At 39.2% G+C, this 18,768-nt stretch overlaps 2 protein-coding genes across 5 annotated transcripts in view; both read right to left on the reverse strand.

The window, feature by feature from the left end:
- LOC102301009 (membrane-associated phosphatidylinositol transfer protein 2) overlaps positions 1-3,904 on the reverse strand; it is a 65,755-nt gene extending 61,851 nt beyond the window's left edge. For all 3 annotated transcript variants that reach the window (XM_042228723.1, XM_005946288.3, XM_042228722.1), the window contains exon 1: positions 3,615-3,904. The gene's annotated coding sequence lies outside the window, so the exon portion shown is untranslated. The remainder of the gene's footprint in view (positions 1-3,614) is intronic.
- Positions 3,905-5,066: 1,162 nt separating this feature from the next.
- Positions 5,067-18,768, reverse strand: part of LOC102302716 (M-phase phosphoprotein 9) — a 26,995-nt gene continuing 13,293 nt past the window's right edge. The window contains exons 11-24 of one of the 2 annotated variants that reach the window (XM_005946291.2): positions 17,797-17,946; positions 17,256-17,343; positions 16,659-16,874; positions 15,271-15,318; positions 15,112-15,176; positions 13,835-13,936; positions 12,823-13,038; positions 12,572-12,741; positions 11,761-12,030; positions 10,988-11,108; positions 9,379-9,470; positions 8,710-8,888; positions 7,623-7,691; positions 5,067-5,971 (exon numbers count right to left, since the gene is read on the reverse strand). In XM_005946291.2, the coding sequence (XP_005946353.1) occupies positions 5,870-5,971; positions 7,623-7,691; positions 8,710-8,888; positions 9,379-9,470; positions 10,988-11,108; positions 11,761-12,030; positions 12,572-12,741; positions 12,823-13,038; positions 13,835-13,936; positions 15,112-15,176; positions 15,271-15,318; positions 16,659-16,874; positions 17,256-17,343; positions 17,797-17,946 (1,888 nt within the window). In that variant the 3' untranslated portion in view covers positions 5,067-5,869. Of the gene's footprint in view, positions 5,972-7,622; positions 7,692-8,709; positions 8,889-9,378; positions 9,471-10,987; positions 11,109-11,760; positions 12,031-12,547; positions 12,742-12,822; positions 13,039-13,834; positions 13,937-15,111; positions 15,177-15,270; positions 15,319-16,658; positions 16,875-17,255; positions 17,344-17,796; positions 17,947-18,768 lie in introns of both variants that reach the window. The other variant, XM_014341345.2, reaches the window with a different exon arrangement.

Below are 18,768 nucleotides of genomic sequence, written 5' to 3' on the forward strand. Positions count from 1 at the left end.
AACTATGTTTTAAAGCAAATTCACCCCACTCTGAATTTTTATGAAGGAGTAAACTACCCATAAAGCATTTGTACCAGACTGTAAACATGTGTTTTAATACTGTAAAGTTGGACATTTGTGTAATGGGAGTGTATGGCAATCAACTCCCTTTTCGAGTCAGCCTCTAGTGGCTGCTAGAGGAACTGCAGTTCTTGCCAGTTGTGCATTTGCTTTTGTTCAGCTCCAGATGTTATGTCCAACTTTTCATCTAGTCCAACCAGGTGGTAAAAGCCTTCTTTTGTATCCACAATCATGGAACCCACAGGATCACCCTAAAGGCACCAAGGCACCTTGGATAGGGAATTATTTTTCTTGGTGTTTAGTTGGTCTAACAACCTCATCCAAGTAGTAGCAGGCATTTATTACAACAGGAGGATTTAAGGAGATAAAAGGCCAAAGGAAAATAAGACAGAACAGCAAAAATACATTTCAATCTATATAACAAAACAGCTGTAATTGGTAAATGGACTGATTCTTATATAGCGCTTTTCTACTCTCCTGGAGTACTCAAAGCACTCTACACAATACGCCACACTCATCCATACAAATACACACCCTATGCTTCGTCAGTGCATTGGAGAGCAAGTGGGGGGTTAGCATTTTGCCCAAGGCATGCAGACTGGGGGAGCCAGGAATTAAACAACCAACCTTCCGATCAGTAGATGACCTGCATACCACCTGAGCTACAGCCACCCTATAATTCTGTCTTGCAATCCTTATTTATGCCAAATGCAAAACAGAATGTTCATTGTATGCTTTGAGAAAACTGATTCACAGAGACTACTCTTAACTAAGTAGCAGAGTGTATCGAAAATCTATTGATTTTTCTGTGTCTCATTCGTACCCCTAAACCTGTGTGAATATTTAACGAGGACATAACGCCTCACTAGATCTGAACAAAGCTGGGGGACTGTTAATTAGTCTGAGTGCTTTCAATTCCCAGAACAATCCCCCCTCTCTAGCCTGCCAACTTGGTCTCAGATGTGTTCAGGGAACCATCAATTCACTGTAAACCCTAACAATGTCAGGCTACTTTGAATATTTCCTATATGTGTGTTTGTGTCAGCTGTGTAATAATAGGGTTTTTTTTATGTCAGTGAAAAATACTAACACCAGGATACAGAAATAGTTCTGAGTAAAAGTCCTCACATTTCACCAGCATGACTTTAGTAAACTAAAAAAAACTAAAATCAAAACTAAAATGGGTTCTGTAATGATATAATACCACATGTTTATTTGTTAATAAAGTAGCAACTGGTTCTATATTATTTTATGTCCAATTTATTCATTGGTTTCTGTCCCTCCGCTTGTCTCTATTGTTGTTTGGCAAAACACTTTACTGTGTTCCTGGTAATAAAAATCAAATGCATTTGGATTGTTTCTTTATGTTTGTACTTTTATGGTTCTGCAAGGCAAAGAAACTGATAAATCTATGCCAGACAACATAGTTAGTTACAAAACAGCCAGGGATATTGGCAACTGTGTGCTCGTACAATCCCTGGGCTTGAGTGTGTGTGAACAAAAATGGAAGCAAGTGATGGTAGATTCATCACTGTGTGATTGTAGTGCTGAAAAAAAACTGAGACAGATTTTTCAGTCGAAAACATAAAGGATGTTGCATGTGAATGCATGTAAAGCAAAACAGTGCAGTGTTCATTATGACAGGCCGAGGTGATGGGAGGGGAGGGGAGTGACGGTGGAGGCAGACAAAAAGGGCTTAATACAGGTGTTGTTCATTCACATCCAGCATCTCACGCTCTGGCAGTCTCCCACCTCAAAGCCCTGACTGCAAAGCCATGATCAGTGGGCTGGAATCCCTCTGTTTATGCTGCTAAAAATAGATTTCACACACTGTGATGACGTGGCATCTCGTGACAAGACCCCCATCCAGCCTCCCCCTTCTTCCAAGACTCCCCAGCCACTCTCTTCCCTCCTTACTGGTATGCAACTGTCACTCTGGCTACATGACACTTCACATTAAATCTTTGTAGACATCGGACAGGGAGGGAATGTGGCATATCCTTTAAAAGAAACGAAAAATTAAAAGAGGAGAAAATGACAAGGAAAAAAGGAAGTGATAATGTGAATATCTAGAGATGACATAAAGAAACAGAGAAGGAAGAGTGAATAGATGGACGACAAGACAGGGAGAGAGAGGGAGGAGGAGAAGGAGCAAGTGGCAATCAATAATATGACTCATTCTTTCTGCAGTGGCTACTTCCTAACAGCATTCATTAAAGCAAACCTAATCATTTTGGCTAGATAATCAAATCCTGTGAGGCTCCATCTTCTTTCACTCCCTGCCACACACACACTAACAAACACACTCAAATCATTCAAAATGAACCTAAAATGGGAGGAAATAGGACGAGCACATCCATAACCAGTATGCATCTGGCACTGGATCTGGTGATAGGAGTGATAACAAGCAGATGGGTTATTTGTTTGTGGTTTTTTTGTCCATGGCGGCAGCATAATAGTTCGAAACTTTTTTGGAAATCCAAAAACGTTTCGAACTATTAAGCTGCTGCCATGGACAAAAAAACATTCTCTGGCCTCCATTAATCTATCCATTTTTCTCCATTTTCACAGGTGTAATGTAAAGGTGTATATGTGAGTGAGAGAGAGACAGCCAAAGAGAGATATATCATAATTCACTGATTAGCAAGAAAATAGACAAAAATGCCCAATTATGCAACAGCGAGAAATACACAGAAAGCAATTAAAGTAGGTAACAAAAGATGTTAAAGAGACACGTAGAGATACAATAACTAAGGAAAACACTGCAAAGAAATCAGAGCTTCCAAAAAGCTTCATGGAGGCAAAAAGAGACACAAACATACACACAGAGATAATATATATATATTATATATATATATACACACAGACCAAAAACAAATACAAAGAGGTAAAAGCTATGAGAAGTAAAGGGTGTGCAAAGAAACGACAAACTGTTGCAGAGATTAAACACCTACAAGAACGCATAAAACAAAGCACAAAAAACACAAAACCATCTAATCAATCACGGATTTAATAAGAGAAGAAGAAGAAGACAAAAACCTGAAAAACAACGACAAGAAGACAGAGAAAAACAGAGGGAAATGACCACAACAACGCACTAAACAACGATGATATGCAAAGCACCTACACAAAATGACCAAAAAGAGATGCAATCGAGAAAAAGGATAGTCACAAAGACGCACGAAATGACTGCAGACGGAAGGAGATCAACCCACAACACAACAGCAGCCATGGGGCGGCTCTTACAACGTTTTACATGTGTCTCCACAGGTGTCCCTTATGTCATGCAAGTTGCCACAGTAGACAGACTAACATCATTCCCCTCACACCAGTCATAATATATGTAGACTATGCTGCTTAGCTGTTTTGCACTGCTTATGACGGACACCACCTGACCTCTGCAGCCCAAATCAATGCTCCCACAAATAATGCGGGAATTAATTAAACGTTGCATCGCCTCCATTAGTGGAATTAATGAGAGATAGGAGCGTTAATTAGCAGTGACACCGTACAATCGGTCAACAACTGCGGCATCAGGGCGATCGGCGGCTCACCTGCAGTCACGGTCTGTCTGCAGACAACATATCGCGCACATCTCCGGACTTTTCAGAGGATTTTCAGAGGAGACAAGCCGTCTTACAGCGTTATCTTTCATATATTGTACAGTGAAGTGTTAGCGGTGTTCGTTCTGCTGATTTCCCCCCACAAACAGCGCTCATTCCCGGTGTGTTTCCGCCTGTCAAAGCTGCTGTCAACGCCACAGCGGACTACCCGGCCGTCCTGTTCGGGCTTTCCGCTGCAGCGCAGTGTGCTGCCGGTGGCTGCTGATAACATGCCGGGTAAAAGTAATAACAGAACAGGACATTTTTCTGCAGAGCAACAGAGGAGAAAGGCGTCCTCTAGTGGGTCACCTGTGCCAGCTGCGAAATTACTGCTGAAAGAGTGTTCAAGTAAGCAGGGGCGTTTACAGGATTTCTTAATTAAGTGGAGTGGCACGAGATCGACCAAGAACAAGGGGACCAGGACACCACAGTTTTGAAAATATGGGTATTTATATGAAGCCCTGTATTCTCATCCAGACAGTATTAGAACATCATTTTATATTTGACTTTTACAAAATGGTAAAATACAAAGTGTGCCACAGGTGGAAAGCAACATATTTCTTGGTCCCCACACTTCTTATCACTAACAGTATGAAATTTTAGCTGATGTGTAAGAATAGGGTTTAGACACTGTGAGTATGCTGCAAATAGATGAAAATTAAAAGGAGGACAGAAATAAAGGACATAGGAACCCTGCAAATGTGAGAATGAATGGCACACAGAGTATATGACTGTCAGGCCCCCATGGCGTGGACCAAGCTCCTAGTTAAACTTGGGAGGCATATAGGCATTTCCTCAGTGCTTAATTGTGGGATGGTGGTGCTTTGTAGATACAGTAATCCTAGCAACAACAATCTAATCAGGCAAGCTAACCGATCTTTCATTAGTCTTAAATTACTGCCTGTTATTCATTGTATACAAAACAGAGTGAATCCTCAATGCCAGGATCTCCTCTTTGACACTAAACTTCTAGAGCAATTACCTCACTTACCTCAATTGACTAGAGTAAATAAATCTGATTTGATTGGCTGATTCCTGCCTCTGAAAAATGTAATTTTTCAGTACAAGCGGCACAAATCATTGGAACCAACAGTTCTACAGTTCAGTTGAGCATCACATGATGTCATGCTGTATAATGCTGCTATAGGTTTAGGTTGCCAGGGGCCTTTCCACAGTACACTGAGTACTTCCTCATAGAAGTGAGTTCTTTTTCCCCACCATTAACAAATGCATGCTCAATGGAGATCAACAGGGAGTCTTTCTCTAATACTGTAAGTTCTTTACCTGAGAATATACTGTAAAGTGCCTTGAGATAAATTTTGTAAACGGGCTCTATGTAAATAATACTGAATAACAGCCACTAGGCAATGCACATGATGAGGCATAAACAAAGAGAAATACTGGTTTATTTTTAACAAAAAGCATCATTTATTGTGCAACAATATTACATTTCCAGTGAATTCATATCATTGTAGGAAAACCAGGACAACAAGGAAGCAGTGCAAGAACCTCCATGCACAAGCATCATTGAAAAACAGCTGACTCGAGTTTTGACTCTGTGGAAATGTGTGTGTGCTGGTTTTACTCGATTTCGGAATGGACCATTACTGTAAAATAATTTACAGACATAAAGCAAAAAAGCCACACAAAAAAACCTGATTTGGCTCAATTAAATATTTCCTTCAAGATCAATAAGTTTGGCCCAAAGCAAAAGATAAATAAGCAACAAATTGAAGAAAATTACCTTAACACATGTCAAATGGAAAAACATTCAAAACTTAAAAAACAAAAGAGCCACAACAAAATAAAAAGAAAAAAAGGCAGTGATAGTTCCAAAGTGGATAAATGACTTTGCTGGAAACATTTGTTTTGATTGTTCACATTTACTCTGAAACATGAGCCGATTTAAAAATCTACTCCTGAATATGGCAAGTAAAGAATATTAATATTGATATTTCTGTGGCTAAAAAAGTAAACGACTGTACAAATCTGTGCTTTTCTAAAAAATATACTCCAAAAAATTGCTATATCTTTCATACATATACAAAATATCCCCGAGTAATAAGTAAGAGGTATAAAAAGATGCTGTGGAGTCACTGTACAGATGGGCTTATGGCACAGAAAAAGATGGGAGGACAATCAGTGCTGTGTATAAAACCAAGACACTAAGTTGTAGAATCAATACTAAAGTAAGAAGACAGACATTGCTATATGTTGGTCGAGGAACGGAGGACGTGGAATCTCTTCAGGGTCATTCGGATGGATCCCAGCTCACGGTTCAGCCTCTCCAGACGATTCTCTAAAGCCACCTGAGGGTGGAAGTGGAGCAGAAAGCAGAAAGTTCAGTGGCAGCCATTTCAAAAGTAAGTTAGCAGGTTCAATACATTAGTATCTGATTTAAGCAATTGTATTAACTCTAGGGATGTTGACTTGTCTGGGAGGTCCCAGCAGAAATTTTTTAACTATTTTAACTGATCCCCCTCCCCTCTCCATAACAGGTGACTATGTGGAGAGGGTGTCCTACTTTAAGTTCCTCAGTACCCACATTTCCGAGGACCTATCCTGGACAACTACCACATCAGCCCTGGTGAAGAAAGCCCAGCAGCACCTTCATTTCCCGAGAGTTCTGAGATGGAACAGGCTGCAGACTGACCTACTAGTGTCCTTCTACCGTGCCACAATCGAGAGTGTGCTGGTGCATGCCATCCCTGTGTGGTACGCTGGCCGATAAGAATAGATTCCAGAGGGTCATCAGAACTGCAAAGAAGGTGATCGGCTGTCCACTCTTCACCCTGGTCTTCATTGCCAGCTCTAGATGTCTCTCCTGAGCCAGGGCAATTATAAAAGACCACCTCCATCCTAACCACCATCTATTCAACATCCTGCCCTCTGGAAAACAGTCGCAGCAGATGGCTGCCCCTCCCTGAGCCTGATTCTGCTGGAGGTTTCTTCCTGTTAAAAGGGAGTTTTTCCTTCCCACTGTCGCCAAAGTGCTTGCTCATAGGGGGTCATATGATTGTTGGGTTTTTCTCTGTATCTATGAAGCGCCGTGAGGCGACTTTTGTTGTGATTTGGCGCTATATAAATAAAATTGAATTGAATTGAATTGGAATAAGGTTCAGATCCATCAGGTACAAAACCAACAGACTAAAGGACAGCTTCTACCCGTGGGCAGTCAGAAAAATAAATGCAAATTAAGAGTTTTTTTACAATCACTCTGTTGCTGCTTTTGTCAGGTCATGTTCAGTTTATTTCAAAAAACCTCAACAGGAGCTTCACCTTTATTGTGAAAGGTTTATGTGGAAAATAAACAAGCAGACGGCGGAGCCACACAATGTTTTACCATTGTGGTTGCTAACGACAAAGCATAAAAACCGTCGCTTTTCCATCTTTAAATATAAGAGAAAGATAGAACTTTAAAAAAATAATATAGCCACTACAGTGACCATCAAAACAATGAAAAGATATTGCCATAAACCACAAAACAAACGATCGTGTAATATGAAATGATAGACATTTTCATATTGTCATCCGAAACATATATCGAACAGCCCTACAGTAGAATCAATGATTCTAATTAGCTAATGCATTTAGTTTGGTCCACAAAGCAGAATCTACTATACAAGGTTGACAGCAGCTCAGAGTCTCTACCTAATCACAGTGGTAAGCTTTGAGCGAAATGCTAACAAAGCATACTACCATACTAACATGTTGAGGTTTAGCAGTTTTATTTAAAGTGTCAGTATGTTAACGTTTGTTAAAAAGCCCTGCATACGACACAGTTCAGACTGATGGCAATGTTTTCTGGGTCTTTATTTTTTTAAATAAAAAAACAAAGTATTGAACAACATTTAGCAGTTGGTGGCTAAATCTAAAATGTATGAATAATATCAACAACCACCATAAATAAATCCTAGAAACATAATAATAAATATTTGGATGGTTTCCGTGGAGCCTTACCTCATCTAACCTGGTCTGTAGGCTCACTCTGCCGCCTGCACCAGGCATCCGGCTCAAAGCTGCCTCAATCTGTACATCACACATTCAGAGGTTAATCATGTATGACCCAAAATAATGATATTAATTAAATACCTCTCACATGAAACACATTCAATGGACTCATGTGTAACGCAGAGTAATATTCCCATGTCAGCAAGGTAGAGACGGGGGGGGTATAAACCTCCTAAAAATACAAGTCATTTAGCAGCTCTGTAAAAACAATGAATCCTGGCCTATGTGTCAAGAGATGCAAGGGTCTCTTGACACCCTTGCAAACACTGGACATTCTGGTGTTTAAAATAATTGCAAATTTCCTTTTGCAATTACAAGCAGAAAGTGATGAAACAATCACTATGACTTGGAAGTGTATCAAAGAGATATTAAGAAAAGGTTAAAAACAGGGCACTTGTATCACAAGCTGTTATAACAAATCAATAAAGTACAAAGTCTGCCCAAAATGAGAGGAAGAGGAAATCCTAATACCAAAGCAGAAGGACAGGTGTTCTAGTTAATTGGACAGCAAACAGGGTGGCACAGTGGTTAGCACTGTTGCTTGACAGCAAGAAAGTCCTGATTTAAATCCACTGGCTTGCTGGGAACTTTCTATGTGGAGTTTTCATGTTCTCCCAGTGCTGGGTGGGTTCCCCCATGTACTCTTTGTTGTAGAGTGGCGAGATAAAGGCTGTTAATATCAATGTTTGCCATGTCCCAACAGCTTATAAGGGAAGCTAAATTTTGGAATGTTACTACGCTCATGTGTTTGTTTGTTTTTTGTTAATAACCATCTATCTAGAGGCAGGGAGACTAGATTATCTTAGGGTAAAACCAAGTACACCCTTAACTTGTTACCAGTTCATTAATGGGCTAACACTGAGAAATACCATTCACTAGCCCCCCCACACCTACAGACTCATCAGAAAACTTCACGTGCATGTTTACCGTTTTACACCATTTTTAAAAAGACACCAGTGTTCCACTTACATACATACACTGATTTGATAAAAAAGCAGATACTACTGCATATTGTGACATGCCTTTGAACTCTCACCTGCTGTTTCTCCTGCGTCAACTCGTCAAACAGTTTCTCAGCCTCCGCCAGTGACTGGATTCTGTGAAGTGAGGCTGAGTCTTCACAGGGGTCCTGCGGGTCAGGTCCACTAAAGCCTCCCTGCTCCTCCCAACCCAGCTGGGAGTTTTCATCCTGTGGGGTTTCACCACCAGAGGACTCTGGCAGAGAAAGGAAAAAAAAACATTATTAATATGCTCCCAGTAAATACACTCACTGGTCACTGTTTTAGATCTACTGTCTGCTATGTGTGCAAAAAAAAAAAAAGAAAAAAAGAAAGTTACTGAAGTGTTACTACAGCAATAACAGAAGTAGTGAAGATTAGTGTAATTAATATAACAAATTAATTATAATGTACCTTCTCGCACTCTAAAGCAAAACCTTAAAATAAATAATGCCCAACGGAAAATCAATTCAAATCAATCAAGTATCAGGTTTTATTGTTACATCGCATATTAAAAGAGTCATCATCCATCCATTCTTACATTAAAAGATAAGTATAAATAATCACCCTGTTATTCAGTATCATTTAAACTGGTTTATGGTAGGAGTACAGCACCAAAACAATGCAATAAATCTGGTCAAACAACAAAAAAGCAGTACTTAACTGAATTTTCTAAAAAACTGTATCTGTGCGTATAAATATGTTACCATCTTCTCTGCCTGTTGACGTAAACTGGAGTCTTTTCTTGGGACTGCTGCTGTGGAATGAGTGACGTCTCTTGTCAACTTGTCCGTCAGGCCTGTAGACAGCACACAATGAGGTTTTAATTCAACAAAAAACAAGTGTGACAGCTGCTGTTCAGGGGCTTATGTGATGAAGCAGTGAGGTGTTTATATTTCATTTCATGCTCTAACTGACTTTGAACAAACCTGTGTTCTGTGTGACACTCTTTACAAGGTTTTAATGTGTGTAGGGAGCAGTGGGATGACACCTGGTGGTAAATCTCAGCAGGCAGTGTTTACGACAAATATATGACGCAAGGGTTACTCTGTCCTCTGTGACATGGTGCAACTAATAATGTTCACTAATAGATGCCAGAGCTCCACTGCTAATATTTCTCGACGGTAGCTCACCCACACCAAAATCTTTGACACATCTCTCTCCAAGCTAACTAAGATCTGAGCTGAGATACCCGAGCATTAGGCTTTGGGGGGTTTTTTGTTTTCTTTTTTTTTTAGCCTGCCACTGTGTAGTAGCAGTGAAAAATTTTTTCCAATATTCCAACTATCATTTGGTTTGGTGAGCTCAATTTAGGACCCAAAGGGAACATATTGAGTGTAGTTTGATGTGTTTCATACAGATCTTACACTTGCTTCCCAGACCACATTATGACTGTACCTGGCTTCAGAACATTTTGAATGATAGTCATATTAATCCGAGTAGCACAAAGAAATGTACAGTGACTGCACTACTTGAGAAAAATGGTGCAACACCAGACAGGTTACTGCAATGGGACTTTTCTGTGACCTGAATATTGACCTACAGGCTGTAAAATACATCCATATTACTTCCCAGAGGAAAGTGTCAGAGAATCACTGTGGCTATCCGGTTGTTAAGTGATGACATATGAACCCTGCTTCGGGGTCCAAACTACATTGGGATTATAAAGGCTGTTGTCTTTTTAACGCTTTAATGCTTTGTATCTTGTTCTGCTTAATCTGAACAGTCAGCGATCACTGTCGGCCTCACATGACTAACTTCATATTGTGAATGGATTATCTCAGTTTAACTCGGTGATACCACAGTATTTCTTTGAGTTTGGGAGCTGAAGAGGAGTTTGGACCCAGAAACAGCTAATGACATCAGACTTAAAAGGCAGGTAGTGAATGTATAATGAATGGATATAGAAAATAAACTGTGTACCCTCAGTACAGCTTACTGCACAGGCAGCAGAACACTTTCCCTAATATCTGTTTCAACTCCACTGACATGAGGACAGATGCAAAATAACTTATTTTATTGTTTTTATTTAGGTTTTGATTTATTGAAATCTTTTTTGAATTATTTTGTTGTGCTCTTTTTGTGGCATCAATTTTGGCACATAAAGAAAGTTCAGGTCATGTAAAAACGTGCCCATATGGGAGAGCTCATATTACGTTATTTCTAGATGGTTTAAAATAAAGAATCACTAGTTAAAATATTGTGAAGCACAGTGAATACTTAATTCCCCCTCTCCCTGTAATGTTAATGCTGTTCAAACACGGCTTACGGAGAACTTGCGCAACAATACAAGGTAATGTGATGTATGTTTCTTACCTGTGGAGAAGGTATTCCTCTCTTGGCATTGGGTGACCAAAAGCAGTGGAGTAATTTTCAGTCGGGCTGCGTTTAGGGCTGGACTTCGCAGACAGAGGCATGAGTAACATTTCCCTCTTTGCTGAATGGAAGAAAAGAGCGTACCACTAAGTAAAGCTCACACAGCCCTATTAACACTATCACACTGAGTGCGTCACAGGAGACAGACCCAAAAACAATGTCTTTGTGTTTTGTGTTTCCAATTAATGAAAGTAATTCAAATTACAGACAAACAGTGGACTCCAGCAGTGTACAACTTATTACAGTAATCACAATACCAGTCAACCAATTATAGCAGCAAGTAGTGAAGCCAATACAGAAAACAAAGGCAACTAAGCCATCTGATTGCTACCATAAATTTCAGACACAGTATATACATCTTAAGTCATACCAAAAAAAATTAAACAAGACACTTGATTTTACTCATTTTTTGATTCCTCTTTAAATGGTAACTGTTCTTATATTTGCTGTTTTCTACTCTGAGCACTCGTTAAATACAACTTGCTTGATTCATATATGTTTTTCTATGTAAGTGCTTTCTATCTAACATTCACACAGAATTATACTCCAATGGATGAATTGGAGAGCAACTTGGGGTTCTTATCTTGCCCAAGGCTATTTGGCATGCAGACTGGAGTAGTCGGGGGTTGAACCTTCCATTTAGTAGGTGACCTGCTCTACAACCTGAGCCACCGTCACCCCTAAATGGAGGTAGAATGACTGGAAGCTCTTACTGGGTGTAGCTGTGGGTATGCTTCGGTGTGCTGGAGGAGGCAGTGAGGAGGATCTGTGGCCCTCTGGAGACAGACTCCTCTGAGCTCTTAGCAGAGCAGCAGCTCTTTCTGCTCCACTGCGACTTTTCGATCCTCCATGTTCAGCTCCAGCCACAACTCCTCGAGGTTTAACCAACTCCTTCTCTCTGTGAAGAAGTCCAGCGCGCTCCTGAATTGGCTCTTTGTATCTTCTCTCCACAAACCCAACAGTGGTTCTCTGGCTACTGACCCCTACAGAGACAAAAACATAATATAATCCAAGAGCAGCTTAAAAAGTGCATCCAGTATAAGATTTAACAACAGGATGTGCAATAAGGTATAAGGTGAGCCATCTCCAGACAGAAAAGCAAGAAATGACAAGTGACTACAGAAGACCTGAAAGTAAAGAATAAAATCCTGGAACTTAATGTGAATCACCACAAATTAAATAATGTCACATGTACTGAAAGTGTACTAAATCGAGGAATGATTACAGTAAGAAACCCCCTTTTAATTGTAGCTGCTTTTGTAAAACCAACACTGAGGTCTGACCAAACTGTTTGGCCACAAATCTTCGTTTGACATGTTGGGCTATATAGCAGCTGTATAATTTCTCATTTTTTCTCAATTAGCTTGTTTTCCAGGAGTCACTCTTTCTGATTTGAGCTACAGGACTGAGGAACATTTTTTTTCATGGTTAGCTGCTTAGAATTTCAGACAGTCCCTCAGTTTAAAGTGGCCTTTGTAAATGTGTGTGTGAGAGTCATACTATGGTTGGTGGAGCTGTTCTTACAGGGGGCCCGGGTATCTGTGGCTTTAGTCTCCTCCAGCTCTATCAGGGCCCTCATCATGGGTGTCAGGGCACAGGATCCTTCTCTGTGACTAGCTTCCTGGTGGCCAGCACTCTGCTCCTGGTGTCTGATCTGAAGAACAGACTGTTCACACTCTGGAGGAGATGCACACCTGTTGGAGAAGATCCCTGTAAATCACTTACAGTTGTACTAAACAAAACAAAAAAAACATCCTCAACAATCAGAAACACACCTCCAGCTCCCAGCAGCTGAAGGGGTGTCCACGGAGCTTCCTGTTCCCGATGAATGATCATTTAGTGGATACGATGCCCTTTTGTGGACTGTTGATTGATTAGGTCTTCTGACACTTTTTAGCTGGTCTGATAGAAGAGGAGACGTTCTGTGGGTGACATCTGGCTCTGCTTTGCCTTTACTGGGTGACAGCAGGAGGTCCGGATGGTGGAAAAGGCTGTGGACACGTTAAAAGGTTAAGAATTTGGCACGCATCAGTTTATACACCCCTTGTAAGCACTGCACTTACAAAATATTTGAACTTAAATTGGAAAGCTATAATAAGAGAGACATGATTAAAAACATTAAAGAAAATCTTTAGTTATTAGTTCATCATTCTTATTCTGATGGCATACTTTTGTTTATTATAAAAAAAAAGTAAAGATTCACGTAATCTATGTTCCTGGTTGTGATTTTCAAAACTCAAATCATCAAGTTTTGTGACCCTGGCAATTTAAAGCAAAAACCACATCTGAAACAAGAATTTTTAGTAGAAGAGTTCACATTGTCAAAGACCCAAGATGGTGATCAATACAAAGGAGAATGCTCGCTGTTTTATTAACAGTTACAGAGTCCCATATCAAATCTGTTCCATATCACATTGGAGTTCTACTGTACAGTCCTGAAGCGTCTAAATGTTTGCAGAGCACATCCTGCAACATTATAATCAATGAAAGTGGCCAAACCAGGTGGCAACAGGACATAAGTAGGGCATATGTAGAGGGGACTAAAAATAGCAGCACTAAAAATAGTTGTCCAGAGACCAGAAGGTATCACAGTGGCACATTCAACAGGACGTCCATGGAATGCTTTAAAAATACCACCTCTGTTCGTCAAAGGTATCAGAGAAGATGGCCTTGATAGGAAATCAAACACATTTAAACCAGGTAAAGATTCTGATTTTATTTAATAGGTGGAGTCCCTGACATTAATGATTACACCTTGTGAAGGATTTCAGTACTTTTTGTGCTTACCCAGCTCCAGAAGGTTGTATGTTACTGTGGGAAACATAACGGGCCCTGGCCTGGTTCTCATGCTCCAACTGCTTCACCTGAGACTCCAGCTTAGAGATCACTCTGAGGGGTTTAATCACAAACATACACATGAAATAACTAAACCAACGCTGTTTAGATTCAAAGAGTCATAGAAGTATTTCAAAGGCAGGTACAACAAGCTATGCTGGCTCATTTATTTCTTTTTTCACTACACAGCACAAGGCTGTTTACTTTAATGACTGATGGATTGATTGAAAACAGCAAACAATGTTAATAAGTGCAAACAATAATATATGATTGTAAATAAATTCCAAATAAAATGTTAATTATTGTGAGGCTATAAAACACACAGCAGCTTCACCCATCTGCTTTTTAAATTTGAAATTAAGGGTCCACCAATCACATGAACAGACAGCTACTTCAGACAATGTATGGACAGAGGGGCTGTACAACATCTCTTTAAGCTCAAGTAGGATTATTTTGAACTGTGAGTCATACAACGCTACTCTAGTCCAGTGCAAGAATAAAAATATGAAAATGGAAATGAGCATATTAGGTCCTCTTTAATGTCAACATTTTGCAAGAAAAATTCTCTCAACCATCAAGGCCTGGCTGTAATTTGCTCCTCTGTTTTACAGATCATAGTAATTAACATTTGCACTGTGACTCCATTAGTCCTTGACGCTTAGAGCAGCTTACACATTTTCTATTTTTAAAATCTTCTGTGTATTCAAAAAATATAACATTTCTTAGGTTCCCCAAAGTCTCTTTACACACAAGGTCATATGTTATTTCAGTGGATGCTGATGTAGGCCTTACCCTTTAGGTTATTAACTCAAAAACAGATAAGCTAAAGTACTCCAATTTATAACTACCATCTGTTCTTATTGAAAACTTGGCACACTTTATCAATGTGCTCCCTCTATAGGCATCAATTAGCAGGCAAAGGGGAAACTGCAAGGAGACAATGCTGCCGAGGCATCAGAGGCCAGCACTATTATCTATTTTTAACAGGATCATCATTAGGCTTTATCGATTAATATTCTTTTCTCCGTCTCCCTGCTGAATACTACCCACCACTGCAGCCCTTTCACAAAAATGCTCAAACCAGCAAGTGACAATGAAACACTGACAGGCCGGAGACCAATAACACTGTAACATTTTGACCTTGACCTAAAGTGACCTTTAAACAAGCTGGTAGTCTTGACTTTTTAACCTTTAGATCCAGCTCACCTACCGTCACTCTCTTCACTCACCTCTTTAATTCAGATATCTGATCATTGGAATCAACAAGCTTATTCTCTGCTGACACCAGGTTGTTCTGTAGATAAATAAATGGGGAAACTCCATGAAGTCAAACAAATCAAATAATCCCAATAAGGTTTTAATGTAAATTTCAGTGAGAGAATCATTACCTTCAATCCTTCATGGTCTTTTATCAGAGAATCATATTCTCCAAGCAGCTGAGGAAACAAAACCACAGACATCTTAACCTTGGACGCCAGCATTACTGCAGTGCTGACAAAGAGTGATTTACTTTTTTGTTCTTAATACAAAATTCTGAAAATGTGACAGTAGTACTGACAATACTTCAGACGAAAGAAAAATCAATATTAAAATCAATGAAAAATGAGGTGGATGTGGTGGCTAACATGGGGTCATTTAATAGTTTGGTTTTTTTAAACTGAATTTTTAAACACTCTATACATACTATAGCACTGGCAAATGTCCTTTTTTAAAATAATATAAAAAAAAAATCAAACAAACAAAACAAAAAACCCCACCAATGTATAACACTGCCTCTTCATTGTTTAAATACTAAATTTATACAGCTTTCTGAAATCTAAAGGAGTATGTAATTTGTTCCGTTAGATAGATTACGCATAAGTTATCTAGCCACATAGTCTGTTGGTTGATCAGGAGTTTAGTTTTTAGTGCAAAAAGTGCACCTCTGTAAAAAAAAATAATGAGCTTGATTTATAACATGTTATAATTTGATAATGAATGCAAAAAATACAATTGCTTTTTGTTTTAGATCAGCATGGTGACATGGTTTTTAGTACTGTTGCTTCACAGCAGAAATATGAGAGTTCGAATCCACCATCTAGCCAGGGCTTTTCTGTGTGGAGTTTGCATGTTCTACACTTGGGTACTCTGGTTTCCTCCCACAGCCCAGAGGCATGCACCTAGTGGGGTTAGGTTCATTGGTGATTCTAAATTGCCTAAAAGTGTGAATGTGAGTGTAAATAGTTCTCTAACTGTGTTGTGTGACAGACTTAATATTTTTTAATAGTACTTTCAGAATTATGTTGTTTTTTTTAAAAATCCACCGATACTACACTGTCCAGTGTTTCAAAAGACCAGTCATGAAAGTGGCAGAAACTGTATTACACAAAAATTATATGTAGACTATAAAGTGAAAGACATTTGCTTGTACTCCCTTGCTTTGGAGAACATCTGGCTGTAGCCAACATGAGGTTAAAAGGATCAATACTGGAGCAGATAGTAATCAGATGAACCTGACTGGTACATCCTTGAAAAAAAACACTCTTAACATAGAAAAAACTCTTACATACATCCTCAGCTGCAAACTAATTCCTCAACACCTAGAGCTAGCTGACTGCAGATAAAGTAAACTATCACAAATTATCAAGTCCATTAACAACAGTGCACTTGCCTGATTAAAGGAAATACCTCAGTACTGATGCTACCAGCATCCAGTGAATAAGAGGATGTTTATGTTTATGTGACAGTTTTCTGACTGTTATCATGTCTTCATGTCATTCTGTTCTCTCACACTTACATCCTGCAGCATCTTGTACTCTCTCTCCCTCCTGACCTCCTTCTCATCTGCTTCTCTGCAGGCTTTCTGCGCTGCCTCCTCCAGCTGCCGTACACGGTTCTTCAAACGCGCCACCAGGGTGTCCTTTTCTTTGGCCGAATGTTTGCTTTCTTCCAGTCGCTGTTGCAAAGATTTCACAGTGGCACCTGCTACAGCATAGCGCTCCGGCCATTCTGCCTAATGACAAAAAAAGGACATCAAAATGAAGATATGGAATAAAGATTACTTTCATAGCCATTGACATATTTTTAGAAAACATCCTTGATGAAGTGACAAATTAAAAAGACATTCTAATTAAAACCCAATAAATATAAATGAACACGTAAACACGGATTTTCGCATTCACAAGATTTTCAAAAAATTTGATCTATGACCAAACTTGTTGAGAATTCTAGTAGTGTACCTATGGTATCAATTTGAAACTTGTATGTTGCTTGGTTAACGAGTTATCGCATTCACAACTTGGGTGTCCATGTCCCCTGCTGGGTGATGACAATACCACATCAGCTTTTTACGGCTAAGGGGTAAAAATGATATAAAATAAATAGCAAAGCATACCAGCTTTTTTTCCAGTGAGCTGTTTGTTGCCTCTAGTTCTTGAATACGGGTGGTGGCCTCAGCCAAAGCCTGTTCTAGATGCCTGCACCTGTAAATAAATAGCAATAAACAATGAAAGCATGAAAATAATCTAAAAAGCAATACTACGGGATTTTATGCATCTTGGTAATTCAGAATATGAATTCAATATCATTCAAGTTCGATTTGACACCTTTTCCCCTTTAATTTCAGAATCTTAACCACAACTTTACATCATCCTAAATGGAGTACCTATTTTAATGTCCCCTATTGTTAATGCACTGACAGATGTAGAAATGTGTTAAACTTTTGAACCCCTTGACATCAAAAACAACAGTTCACTTATTGGCTATTTCTAACCAAAAGTGACTGTTAACCCGCTGAGGGGGACTGTGATTTGGTTCTACATTTAACTGTATCATCCCTGCTTATTTTTCTTGTACATATAAAACAAATTTTTTACTCCAACTCAATATAATGAACAATAATATTTTAACTGAAAATATAGTCCATAAATGCAAACCTTTCTGTGAGCGCATGGTTGCTCTTCTCTAAATCCTGGGGCAGATCTCTAAGCTTGAGTTTGTCTCGCAGGATTTGGATCTCAGACTCATAATATGCTTTCAGGTCAGCCACATGCCGAGAATGCTTCTCTCTCAGGTTCTGCCTTAGTCTGAAAAACAGGAGAAGAAAAACAAAACTTTTTTAAAGAAGGTTGGTCATGTGTAATGTTACTTTATTCACAGTACTTGAAGTTGTTTTTGGTTCTCTGGGAGGTGACTGGGCATGGCAATGTGATCACGATGCAAAGTGAAGCGAATTCATCTGTTACCTTATTTATCCATTACTTCTGACTTTCTGATAATCACAAATACATGCCTCCACTTTTACAAGTACAAAGAGATAATGGGGAAAAAAAGAAGCAATAAATTGGAATGAGAGCAGCTTTCCTTTTGGGGCTGGCTAAAGCCTCTTGGACAGTGCCAGAAACGATTATACTCACCTGTAAATAAAGGAATAAAAGGGGAACTATAACCAACCTCTAGGGTAAAAAGTTTTAAATATGTGCTAACATAATCAATCTTGTTATGAAATGAAGCTATTAAACATGAGATTTCTGTTCACTGGCTCTGGGTCCTATGAAACACATGACGTTCCATGTCCTTATTTCAGGTCCTCTTAACAGAAAACATTAGGTGTAGCTAAAGTGCTAATAGTGTTTGGCAGTATTTTGAATTTATTTGTTGCCTTTAGAGATTCATATTGTTCAAATACTAATCGTTTATACTTCATAAACAGACATTTTCAGTTCTTTAGCTTCAGGTCAACATTTACCATAAAGGGCCAAATCAAGCATTAGAGTAGATGTTCTTAGAAATTATTTTGTTTGTTTTTTTTAATTATTTGGCACATGTAAAACTTTTTTTAATTTTCATGTTATTTAATTCTGTTCAATCAAGTCTCTAACGTTATGTCATGCCCCCCCCGCCCCCCC

This window comes from Haplochromis burtoni, unplaced genomic scaffold (genome assembly GCF_018398535.1).
Source record: "Haplochromis burtoni strain Fernald_Lab_line unplaced genomic scaffold, NCSU_Asbu1 Contig_344, whole genome shotgun sequence".
Taxonomy (NCBI): Eukaryota; Metazoa; Chordata; class Actinopteri; order Cichliformes; family Cichlidae; genus Haplochromis; species Haplochromis burtoni.